General features: G+C 37.2%; 1 protein-coding gene across 10 annotated transcripts in view; it reads left to right on the forward strand.

Moving 5' to 3' along the window:
• MTMR3 (myotubularin related protein 3) overlaps nucleotides 1–12,639 on the forward strand; it is a 138,397-nt gene that overhangs the window by 82,667 nt on the left and 43,091 nt on the right. For all 10 annotated transcript variants that reach the window (XM_032395209.1, XM_032395201.1, XM_032395200.1 and 7 more), the window contains 3 exons: nucleotides 2,847–2,931; nucleotides 11,613–11,702; nucleotides 12,098–12,214. In XM_032395209.1, the coding sequence (XP_032251100.1) occupies nucleotides 11,689–11,702; nucleotides 12,098–12,214 (131 nt within the window). In that variant the 5' untranslated portion in view covers nucleotides 2,847–2,931; nucleotides 11,613–11,688. The remainder of the gene's footprint in view (nucleotides 1–2,846; nucleotides 2,932–11,612; nucleotides 11,703–12,097; nucleotides 12,215–12,639) is intronic.

A 12,639-nucleotide genomic window follows, 5' to 3' on the forward strand; every position in this document is an offset into this window, starting at 1 on the left:
GCTCAGTTGGTTAAACGTCTGCCTTCAGCTCAGGTCATGACCTCAGGGTCCTGGGATCAAGCCCCTCGTCGGGCTCCCTGCTCAGCGGGGAGTCTCCTTCTCCCTCTCCCTCTGCTCCTCTCTCCACTTATGCTCTCTGTCTTTCTCTCTCTCTCAAATAAATATATAAAAGTTTCAGAAATAAGTAACTGTGTAGGGACACACGTACTGTGTGTGTGTGTGTGTGTGTGTGTGTGTGTGTGTGTGTGTGTTAAAAAATAGGACCTTGGTGGGAGCTATCCTATCCAAGTTCTATGTATGTAATGGACTATCTTAGTTAATGATTTAAAAGGTGCTTATTTCTCTATGTCAGTAACTATATTATAAAGCACACCATATGCATTATCCTTTAGCCCTCACAAGTCTTTCATGCAGTTGTTAATTTTTATTTATAGATGAAGAAACAGGCTTGGAGAGGTTAGTATGACTTCCTCTCAAGGTCATAGAGTTAGTAATATGGCAGACTCAGAACTCGCATCTCATCTCCCTATAGAGCCATTGCTCTATACCTCTTATTTTTTTTTTTTTATTAATTTACTTTAGAGAGAGAGTGTGTGGGAGTGGGGCGAGGAGCAGAGGGAGAGGGAGAGAATCCTCAAGCAGACTTCCTGTTCAGTGCAGAGCCCAGCGCAGGGCTTGATCCCAGGACCCTGAGGTCGACTTGAGGAGAAATCAAGAGTCCAACCCTAACCGACTGAGCCACCCAGGTGCCCCTTCATTTCTTTCTTTTTTTTTTTTTTAAGATTTTATTTATTTATTTGACAGAGAGAGACACAGCGAGAGAGGGAATACAAGTGGGGGAGAGGGAGAAGCAGGCTTCCCTCTGAGCAGGGAGCCCGATGTGGGGCTCGATCCCAGTTCCCCGGGATCATGACCTGAGCTGAAGGCAGACGCTTAATGACTGAGCCACCCAGGTGCCCCTCTTACTGTTTTTTTGATTGAGGTCATTATCTTCACACTGTGCCTTAGATTAAGTAAAAACCTTTTATGTAGTATTATTCTGAGTTTCTTCTTTAAAACACGTCTTTGTAAAAGTTTATTTTCCTAATTACAAATGTAAAGTAATTCTAAAAGTATAAAATCTAAAAGTCCCCAGGGTGCCTGGGTGGCTCAGTCATTAAGCATATGCCTTTGGCTCAGGTCATGATCCCAGCGTCCTGGGATCAAGCCCTGCATTGGGCTCCCTGCTCAGCGGGAAGCCTGCTTCTTCCTCTCCCACTCCCCCTGCTTGTGTTCCCTCTCTTCTGTCCCTCTCTCTGTCAAATAAATAAATAAAATTCTTAAAAACAAACAAACAAACACTAAAAGTCCCCATTTCCACTTCTCTTTCTTAGAGGGGTAACTATTGATAAAAATTCCTGTATCATTTTTCTGTGTGTGTACAAACATGCTTCAGAATTAATACAAGTAATGCATATGTGTATTTTTAATTTAACCTTTTAAATTACAGAACATTGACACTTCTACCAAGTTGCAGTGGGAGGAATTAGTCTTTAGAAACCATACTATAGATGCTTAGAATGCAATTTATTGCTGCTGGATTAGTCCCATAACTTTCTTGCTGTAAGATTATTTTTAGTGTTTTATGAAGAGTTTGATTATATGCACACTCTTTACATTTTTAAAAATTCTTTTTATTTTTTTTAAAGATTTTGTTTTTAAGTAATCTTTACACCCAGCGTGGGGCTCAAACCCACAACCCTGAGATAGAGTTGCACGCTCCATTGACTGAGCCAGCCAGACACCCCAGCTGCATTTTTTTAAATTGAGCTATAATTCACATCATATGAAATTTATAGTTTATAAGTTTATAGCTCAGGGATTTTTACAATGTATATAATGTTGTGCTAAACACCACTATTATCTAATCCCGGAACATTTTTTTTTTTTTTTTTTTTTTTTAAAGATTTTATTTATTTATTTGAGACAGAGAGAATGAGAGAGAGAGAGCACATGAGAGGGGGGAGGGTCAGAGGGAGAAGCAGGTTCCTTGCTGAGCAGGGAGCCCGATGCGGGACTCGATCCAGGGACTCCAGGATCATGACCTGAGCCGAAGGCAGTCGCTTAACCAACTGAGCCACCCAGGCGCCCTAATCCCGGAACATTTTTATCACCCCACAAAGATACCCTGTATCCATGAGCAGTTACTCCCTATTCCTTCTTCAACCTAATCCCTGACAACCACTAATCTGCTTTCTGTCTTTATGGGTTTACCTGTTCTGGACATTTCATATAAATGGTATCATGTAATAATGGGTTTTTTTTGCCTGACTTTTTCACTTAGTATAATGTTCTCATAGTTCGTTCACATTGTATCATGTATCAGTATTTCAGTCCTTTTTATTATGTGACTTTTCAGATGAGCATAGAATATTGGGGCAATAAGGCAGTTTTTTCAAATTTTGCTTACTAAGCCAGTTTGGTTCTCACAGATAGGGAGATCCATTTTGAATATATAGATCAGCACAGAAACATCTTATAATATTATAAGAATATTGTTTTTGCATTTGCAGATTGGTTTTAATCTTTATTATTTCATCCATAGTTTATAACATTTTTCATATTACTGTCAGCCTTAGAAACATGAGTCTTTGCTACGTTTTTGCTCAAATAGGACCATGAGGATTTTCACAAAGGCATTATGGAGTTTGGATTTAACTAGTGGGAATTGGCTGGGTGATACTTAACTTGTTCTTGGGTGACTCTGGTCAGGTCTGCAGGTCCAAGTATGTGTAGTTCTTTAATTAGAATATGGCCAAGTAGGGAGAAAATTGCCAATTTTGTCCTTTTTTTTTTTCTTTTTAAAGATCCAAGTGTAAAGGAAAGAAAAGCCTTGCCAGACACTGAAGAAGGGAAGGGGATTTCTCCTCCTAATCTGGGTCTCCTGTCATGGTAAGTAAAAAGAAATAACAAGAAAATTGGAATTGAACTCTATCCTGAAATTAAGTGAACACTAATAGGTCCATACATTTTTGTTTTTGTAAATCATTTTACTTTTCTTTTCCTGAACTCTCTTCTTGTTACCTTTCTTTTATTGTTTATTTAGTAATAATGGAGCATTTTAGTGTTTTAAATGGTTTATTTAATCCTGTGAATTAGATATTGTCTATTACTTTTCAGTCAGGTAATAAATGGACTCAAGACTAAAATTCGTGGTTCTTGGATTCTAGGTTTCTTAATCCTTTTCTAGGAAGCAAGATGTAGTGAAAACCGTGTGTGTGTGTGTTTAGAAGAATTATGATATGGTCATATACATATTCTTTATGAATTCACCTTTCTGGATAGAAGTAAATCCCTACCTTCCCCTTTCTGTGTATTTAAGACAGTATTTTTATCCCAAAGAAGGTGAAGCAGCTTTGCACACCTCCTGCCTACATTTTTGACTGGAAAGAGCATATAATGGATATTTCAGTGACTTGTAGGCCATTTAGGGCTCAGTCCAAGCAGAGAAGATGAGCAATGAGCCAACCACATTTCTATCAGTCCTGAGCATATGTAAACAGTGCTTCAAGGCTTAAAAAAGAAATGGTGCTCTGTAATATTGTTCTGCTTCTACCTTGTTATGTTTCCTAGATCCAAACTCTGTTTCATGCTGGCGCACAAAGAAGGAATTGAAAAGGCCATGTTAATTTCAAGCTTCATTAGGGACATGGGTTGAAAATGCTTTTTAAAATTAAAAACAAACTAAAACACAACAGAAAAACTAGTTGTGCAGAAATGTCATACTAAAAGGAGGAGAAAGGTAACTACTTTCATTTTGAAGCTGGGTCAGTTTTTTCTTAGTTTGTGGGTATAACAACTTTTTGATTGTATATCCAAACACTGATGAACTTTTAATATTATTTCTCTAGACTACAGTTTATTTTATTGGTTTTCCCATAGAGTTTTTAATGAATTGAAAAAGTGTTTGCCTAATATTTATATGGTATGTACGCCAATGCTAATGAATAACAAATGCCAGCCTTATAAAAGCAGCTCTGTTCTGTACTGAGGGGTTGTCCTTTATTGTAGACCATGTAGCTAGCAACAGTGTAGTCCTCGTCCTGGTGTAGCTGGGGTCTCTGTTAGTGCCCTGTGGATAGTCTTCTGGTGCACTCCGGAGAAGATTCTGTGTGTTGTAGTTGGGGAGCAGTATGGCCATGTGTCTTTTTTTTTTTTTTTTTTTAATTTCTCATAAAGTAACATTATAGCAAGTTTTTACAAATACTCATTGATAATTCTACTACCAAAACCCATGGTTGTATTCCTTTCTACCTACCTGTATTCCTTTCTACTGAATATTTTTTATGTATTTGGAATTAAAGCATAATTAAATTTCTATTTTGCTTATTTCACTAAAGGAATTAAACATTTTCCTGTGTTGATTCATTGGATTCCTAATGTTCATTTTACTAGCTGTATAACATTTTGCAAGTTGTTGAACCGTTGATTTAATTAATATCAATTAATTGGTATATTCTGTTGTTTCAGCATTTAGGTCATATATACTTAATCATTATTTGTGTGGTGCATTCAGGAGTACTGAAATTTTTTTTTTTAAGATTTTATTTATTTGAAAGAGAGCACAAGCAGGGGGAGCGGCAGGGAGAGGGAGAAGCAGGCTCCCTGCTGAGCAAGGAGCCCGATGCGGGGCTCGATCCCAGGACCTGGGATCATTACTTAAGCCAAAAAAGGCGGACACCTAACCGACTGAGCCACCCAGGTGCCCCAAAAGAAAATTTTGAATTTTCTTTTTTAAAATGTATAGCTCTGTACTAATTTGAGTAACATCCTCTCTTATGCTTGTAAAGATTCTTAAATGAGATTGAAGTCTTTTTTGGGAGGTTAAGCATTAATAGAATATGTTTTCATGTTTTATGGAAAATCTCAAGCTTGTACAAAGAGAATAGTGCAGTGAACCATCATGTGCATCAATCCACTGCAGTAATCATTAATTCGTGGCCATACTTGTTTCTTCTGACTCCCTCACCATCAACTCTTGGATTATTTTGAAATAAATCCCAAGCGTTGTATCAAGAGAAATTTGTATTTTTGATGGCCTTCAATACCAGTCTTAAGAATAATGACTGGAAAAAAAAAAAGAATGACTGGAATTGACAATGAGACTGATAATTATTTTCATTTTTACATTTTGTCCAGTATTCCTACACATATTTTACTCTCAGTAGTAGTTTTTTTTTAAAATTCTGGAACGTTGTATATGAATTTAGTTAATAGGCATTTTGACTTCTTGGCAGTCTCTGCTTCCTGTGTTCTTTAAATATTTATTTGTAATGTTGATTTCCCCTCTAAAGCATGGATTACCTTTCTTACCTACATAAGCCAATAGCAGAAACTAGCCTGGAACTGTGGTGACTAATCCCTTTTCAAGATTTTTGTAGGTAGCTCCACTGACCTTATGGAACTGGTAGAGGCTAAGTGCCAGATTCCACAATGCCTGGTGTCCGTCAGCAATACCAGGAAATCGACCATGTGGAATACATGCTCCCTAGTACTAATAAATTACTACTTGTAGCCTGGGAGAAATTTTGCAAGCCTCTTATGAGGCCAAGACTTCCTAGTCTGTTTCTTCCTTCCCTTTTGTCTCCTTCCAGCTCCTTACTCTATCAACCATCTCAAGTTTGACCTTTTTTTACCCATGAAACTTAAAAACTATAATAAATTAGGCAGTTAATTCGACTTATGTGTTAGCCAAGTAATGTTTTTTGAAATACCATTCTTCTAGGATGTCAGTAACTTGTCCTAATGTTAATTAAGTCTTTGGTGATTAAATGCATATTTATGTACAAGAGGGAAATCAGCTCTAAAGCTTTATAGGTAATGTGAATTGAGATAGTCTTTTAAAAAGAGCCCTTATTTTGACTATGAAAAAATATTACTTCATGATCTTGCCTTGCTGACTTAATTTTCTGTTCTCTTATGTTCGAAATGATTCATTCAATTTTCAGTTTTCACTGGCTACTTTGGTTATATACATTGGCATGGATTAGCACCCAAGTGAATGTGCCAGCAAGAATAGATTTGTAATGGCTTCTCATTTTTGGTTTTGTTTTTAGCTTGCCTACGTTATTTTAATTCTGTGCTATTTAAAGGTCAGTAAAAAACTAGGTCCGATAATCACTTGAAGAAATGAGTGCCTTTGTAAAATGATCTTGAAGAGAATAAAAGTTTAGGCCTATATATTTGTGTGAGTTAAAAAGTTAATGTGATGCTGAGGAGGCATGTTTACAGTGTACTTTTATGTAATAATTTTTTAAAGATTTTATTAGAGCTGGGGGAGGGGCAGACGGAGAGGGAGGAGAATCTCAAGCAGACTCCCCGCTGAGCACAGAGCCCCATGCAGGGCTTGATCTCATGACCCCCCAGATCACAACCTGAGCCAAAATCAAGAATCAAACGCTTAACCGACTTAGACACCCAGGCACCCCTTTTACATAATAATTTTTATTTTTTTTTTTTTTTTTATTTTTTTTTTTTATAAGATTTTATTTATTTATTTGACAGAGAGAGACACAGCGACAGAGGGAATACAAGCAGGGGGAGTGGGAGAGGGAGAAGCAGGCTTCCCGGCGAGCAGGGAGCCCGATGCGGGGCTCGATCCCAGGACCCCGGGATCATGACCTGAGCCGAAGGCAGACGCTTAACGACTGAGCCACCCAGGCGCCCCTACATAATAATTTTTAAAGCATTCCCCTTCATAGTGTTTCCTACCTCTCCCCTATTGCTTTATGAGAAAAATCTTCCTAAATTCAAGATTCCTCTTATCTTTTCTTAGTTTTAAGTGTAAACACTCAATGTTCTTTGAGTCAATAGCTAAAAAAAAAGGTAACACTTAGAGAAAAATGAGTTTCTTTCAAATATGACTGTATCCCTTGTTATTCCTTCACCCAGTCATTGACCTTGGAGGAAATGACTGAAGAGGGATAAAATGGAACATATTGACACAGATTTCTTCATCTAACAAGTTATTTTGGTGTTTATGGGAGTGGAGCCTTTGTACAAACCTTTGTATACCCCTTTGTACAAACCTTTGTATAAAGTAATTATATTTTTAGAGGCTCTAAGCTACATGATATCAACCTTACTAAAATATACTGCCTTAATTAAACTTTTTTTTTTGGTATAAGAAACTGAGTAAGTTTTTTATACTTTTGCTTTTATAATTATTAGCCATAATTTCTTTTTTTTTTAAAGATTTTTTTTTTTTTTTAAGATTTTTTATTTATTTATTTGACAGAGAGAGACACAGTGAGAGAGGGAACACAAGCAAGGGGGAGTGGGAGAGGGAGAAGCAGGCTTCCCGCGGAGCAGAGAGCCCGATGTGTGGGACTCGATCCCAGGACCCTGGGACCATGACCTGAGCCGAAGGCAGTTGCTTAACGACTGAGCCACCCAGGCGCCCCATTTTTTAAAGATTTTTAAAATTTATTTGACAGAGAGAGAGACAGCAAGAGAAGGAACACAAGCAGGGGGAGTGGGAGAGGGAGAAGCAGGCTTCCTGCCAAGCAGGGAGCCTGATGCGGGGCTCCATCCCAGGACCCTGGGATCATAACCTGAGCCGAAGGCAGATGCTTAATGACTGAGCCAGCCAGGCGCCCCTATCAGCCAAAATTTCTTAATTCATCATGGTGAATACCTCACAGCCCTAGGGATGTGACTCTATTAACACATGATTGTTTTCAAATATAAAAAACTTTATTTTATTTAATGATGACTGAAGTTTCATAAATTTTTTCTGGATTTCATGAACCATTTATAAAGTTGTTACAGTTTTATTTTTAGAACTTGAAGTCAATAATTTCTTTCTGTATTTTAAATATCAAACCTTTAAAAGGCTCGTAAAATTCTTGTGCCTCAAAATAAAGTGGCTCCTTAGAGGGGATGGAATGGGCCTAGTCAGCTAGTAGCCAAGAGACTGATTTTATGGTGGTAGGTGGGTGAGGGATTGTTATTCAATCCCTGTATGGCTCTTGTCACAGATTAGCTCTGGAAGAATGGTTTGAGAGAAAGTGACTTCAGAGGAGACCACTTGAATTAGTGTTGCAGTGTAGTAGATAGAGCCAACAGTTCTCCAACTCTTTGCTTTGAAGATCCCTTCTTACATTCCTAACTTATTGAGGACCCCAGAGGGGGTTATGTCTGTCTATACTTTATTAGAAATTAAATCTGGGAAGTCTTTAAAATGTTCTTATGTTCGTTTAAAGATAACTAACTGGGGTGCCTGGCTGGCTCATTTGATAGAGTGTGCAATTCTTGATCTTGGGGTTGTGGGTTTGAGCCCCATGTTGGGTGTATAGATCACTTAAAATCTTAAAAATAAAATAACAAAGACCAACTAAATGTTAACATAACGTTTTTGGGTGCCTGGGTGGCTCAGTTGGTTAAGCATCTGCCTTCGGCTCAGGTCATGATCCCAGAATCCTGGGATCAAGCCCCGCATCGGGCTTCCTGCTCCGCGGGAAGCCTGCTTCTCCCTCTCCCACTCCCCCTGCTTGTGTTCTCTCTTTCTCTCTCAAATAAATAAATAAAAATCTTTAAAAAAAAAAATAACGTTTTTGATGAAAATAACTTTTTCCTCATCCAGAAATAGTGTAACCAGTGGCATTATTAATATTTTTACAAATCTCTTTAATGTTTTGCTTGATGGATGATAGCTAGATCCTTATATCTACTTCTGCATTTACTTTGTTAAAATATGTTGTTGAAAAAATGTTGAAAATATGAAGTAAATCCAGCCTCACACAGATATGTAGTTAGAAGAATATTTTAATAGTTTTTCTATCTGGAGAATATTGTATATATTCTTCTGTTACACCAAAACAAGGAATATTCTTTTTTTTTTTTTGGACAAGTAATATTTCTTTAAAGGTTAGTTGCAATGTGGAATCTGAAACCATATCAGTGAACTTACTATATTTACTGTTACATTTTTTTTTTAAAGATTTTTTTTTTTTATTTATTTATTTGAGAGAGAGAGAATGAGAGGGAGAGAGCACATGAGAGGGGGGAGGGTCAGAGGGCGAAGCAGACTCCCTGCCGAGCAGGGAGCCCGATGTGGGACTCGATCCAGGGACTCCAGGATCATGACCTGAGCTGAAGGCAGTCACTTAACCAACTGAGCCACCCAGGCGCCCTACTGTTACATTTTTTAAAGATTTATTTATTTTAGATGGGGGGAGGGGCAATGGGAGAGGGAGAGAGTGTCCTAAGGGGACTCTGCGCTGAGTGCAGAGTCGGACATGGGGTTCGATCTCATGACTCTGAGATCACAACCTGAGCTGAAATCAAGAGTCAGACACTTAACTGACTGCACCACCTGGGCGCCCCAATATATTCTATTACGTTTAAAGCCATTGGTCTATCTTGCACTTTAAATGGATCTTTTATTCATGCATGATTTTGTAACATTACGCATTTGTCATTTTGAAAATAATTGTTCATTGAATAATGCCGAAATTCCAAATATAGACATATTTCTCTATATCATTTCTTTTATTCTTTTATTATTTTTTATTTTCTTAAGTAGGCTCCACACCCAGCATGGAGCCCAGCACAGGGCTTTGAACTCACCATCCCGAGATCAAGACCTGAGCTGAGATCAAGAGTTGGATGCTTAACTGACTGACCCACCCAGGCGCCCCTATAATTTCTTTCAAAAATCACATTTGGGGGACACCTAGGTGGCTCAGTTGGTTAAGTGTCTGTCTTCAGCTTGGGTCATGATCCCAGGGTCCTGGGATTGAATCCCGCATTGGGCTCCTTGCTCAGTGGGAGCCTGCTTCTCCCTCTGCTGCCATTCCCCTTGCTTGTGCTCAGGTGCACTCTTTCTCTCTCTCTGACAAATAAATAAATGAAATCTTAAAAAAAAAATATATATATATATATATATATATATATATATATAAATGACATCTGGTAGTATCGCCTCTGATTTCGTCAGAAAAGTCTGCTTAAGTATTGGGAATCTGTGAAGTTCTTCATTTTAGCACTTGATGGGTTTTCCAAGATTCAAATTTTCACATGAAAGCTTTATCATTAGTAATTAATGATGTCATTTGGAGGAAAAGAATCTGCCAGCTTAAGTCTGAATTACAGTCTGTTAGTTCTTTCAATTAAAATGGTATCTAATGAAAAAAACTGGTTAGTTCAGCTGGTAACTAAAACAGTTGCACAGATGGTGTACCTTGAGACAACCATAATATTGTCAGTATGTGGCAGAAGTGTTTCATGTTATTTCCTTTATAAAAAAAGACTTACTGAAGGGTCAAGATTTAATAAAATTTTATTTTTATTATCAAGGACATCCTAAGTGAAATTGGTGTCATTGCTTATGCTAAGGTGCCAATAGTTTTATCTACTAATTCTTTTTGTACTGTTAGTACAAATGTCAATACAGTGAAAAAAGGCAGATAATGTCTTCGTACTAATGTGGAGGTGTTTCTGACCACATAGAGCCCCTGAAAGGTCTCAGAATCTGTAGACTTCACTTTGAGAGCCACATTAGTAGTGTTACTATTTTATGATTAAGATTGCTATTAGGTAAAACCGTAAGTGGGTTTTATAATTAGGATTTATAGGTAGGATGTTATTTATAGGTAGGATTTATTTTTTCCTTTGAGGAGATTTAAAGAATTGCTGGAATTGTATTAAGCAGAACATATAGGTAGAACTGTCCACTAACTAGTGGTTATAATTCTTAGTGCTGTCAGGGGAACATGATATGGCTTTTGCTCTTGTAAAATGTGCTGTATAAAACAGATTCTGTAATAATTTATGGTTAGGCTTTCCAACAGATTGCTTTTTTCCTGTCTTCCTAAACCATAAAAATTCATAATATAAAAGACTGCTTTTTTATACACATTATAATTAGTTCAATTCAGGTGCCATTTAGATTAGAATTTAGTGCTTTTTTGAAATTGTCTTAATAGAAATCTGTTTTGTAATTTAAGGCAGATTAAACTAGGGACAGTGGTTCATACATTTTCACTTTTTGAGGGATTCAGTTTCTAAACTTAAATTTTTAAAGAAACCTTTCTGTTATGGAAATCTCACTTCTAACCAAAGTAGACACAATGGTTTAGTGAACCACTGCTTTTCCCAGTTTTCCCAGTTATCCCTCATGGATAATCCTGTTTCATTTGTTTCCCACTCCCTTCCTTCCTACCCTCCCCCTTCCAATTATTTTGAAGCAAATTGTAGACCTCACATCATTTCATTCTTAAGTAATTCAGGATATAGCTTTCAAAAATAAGAATTTGAGGTCATAACTTACAGAGAAAAAACTCTTGGTTTGTCTTACAAGTAATGTACTAACAACTTATTTGTGCTTAGTAAAAATGTTCTTAACCTCTCAAGACTTTTTTTTTTTTTTTGCACCCATGTATTCTCTGACTAGAGACACCTCATATATTGGCTGGAACACTTTGGGGATGAATATTTTTTCCTTGAGCTTTCTGCCTGTTCACCTTGGTAACTGGACTCTCAATTGTGATCACACTACTAGACATGGCAGAAAAATAAAATATGGACGACTGAGAGCTTTGAAATTATTTAAAGGTTTTGGGTTTTTCCAGGATGAAGAGACTCGGCACAGCCTTGAGTGCATCCAGGCCAATCAGATCTTTCCCAGGAAGCAGCTGATCCGGGAGGATGAGAATCTTCAGGTAATTACAGGCCACTTTGATTATAAAATAAGTATTTAGCATCATAGTAACAATGTAGCAGAACTAATGGATTGAAGTAATGCACTGTATAATTTTGTTTTTCCCTAAACCATACACATAGTAGAAATGCAAGCTGGAAAACATCTCTCTTTTTAGAAAGACTTATTTCCTGAGAATTCATTATTTGAGATGATCATATCTCTGTCATTCCTTCAGTAGTCTAGAATTTGAATAACCAGGTATATTTGAATTATGTGGATATAAATCATCCTCTTTAGGTCCCTTATTTATTTATTTTGAGTGACAGGTTTTTTCATCCATTCGTCCAGCCTATGCTTGAAGACTTTGCTTTTACTGCTTTAGAACTCTGAAAGGTTTCTTCTTCCATTTTGAAGGTTCCTTTTCTTGAACTTCATGGAGAAAGCACAGAGTATGTGGGCCGTGCTGAGGATGCCATCATTGCCCTTTCTAATTATAGACTTCACATCAAGTTCAAGGAGTCTCTTGTTAATGTAAGTGATTACCAACTGTTTTCCCACTAAAGTAGATGGAGAAAGGAAGTTAAAAAAAATTGTTAATGTTCTTAAAGAGAGGAGTGTTATACACAGTTGGATATGAAAACATTGTGTGCTCCGCTTTTCTCTCACTTAATTTAGCACTCAGGGGACACTAGGTTAACAAGCAACTCTTATGCTTGATTTAAAATGATACATGTAGTTGTCAGCTGAATTGTCCATTGTTTAGTAACACCGAATGATTTGTACTAGGTAATGGTGTATCATTAAGCTTTATAAGGGTACAAAGGCTGTATAGGCTTTTATTCTTCAATCTTTAGTACTTACCAGCTGCCTCAGTTGAGTTAATTTTTGGGACCTTAATGTCAAATGATGAGATGTACTTTGAGCTCCATGCAGACTCTCATTATAGGATGAAGTTG

This window comes from Phoca vitulina, unplaced genomic scaffold, assembly GCF_004348235.1.
Source record: "Phoca vitulina isolate PV1807 unplaced genomic scaffold, GSC_HSeal_1.0 scaffold82, whole genome shotgun sequence".
Classification (NCBI taxonomy): domain Eukaryota; kingdom Metazoa; phylum Chordata; class Mammalia; order Carnivora; family Phocidae; genus Phoca; species Phoca vitulina.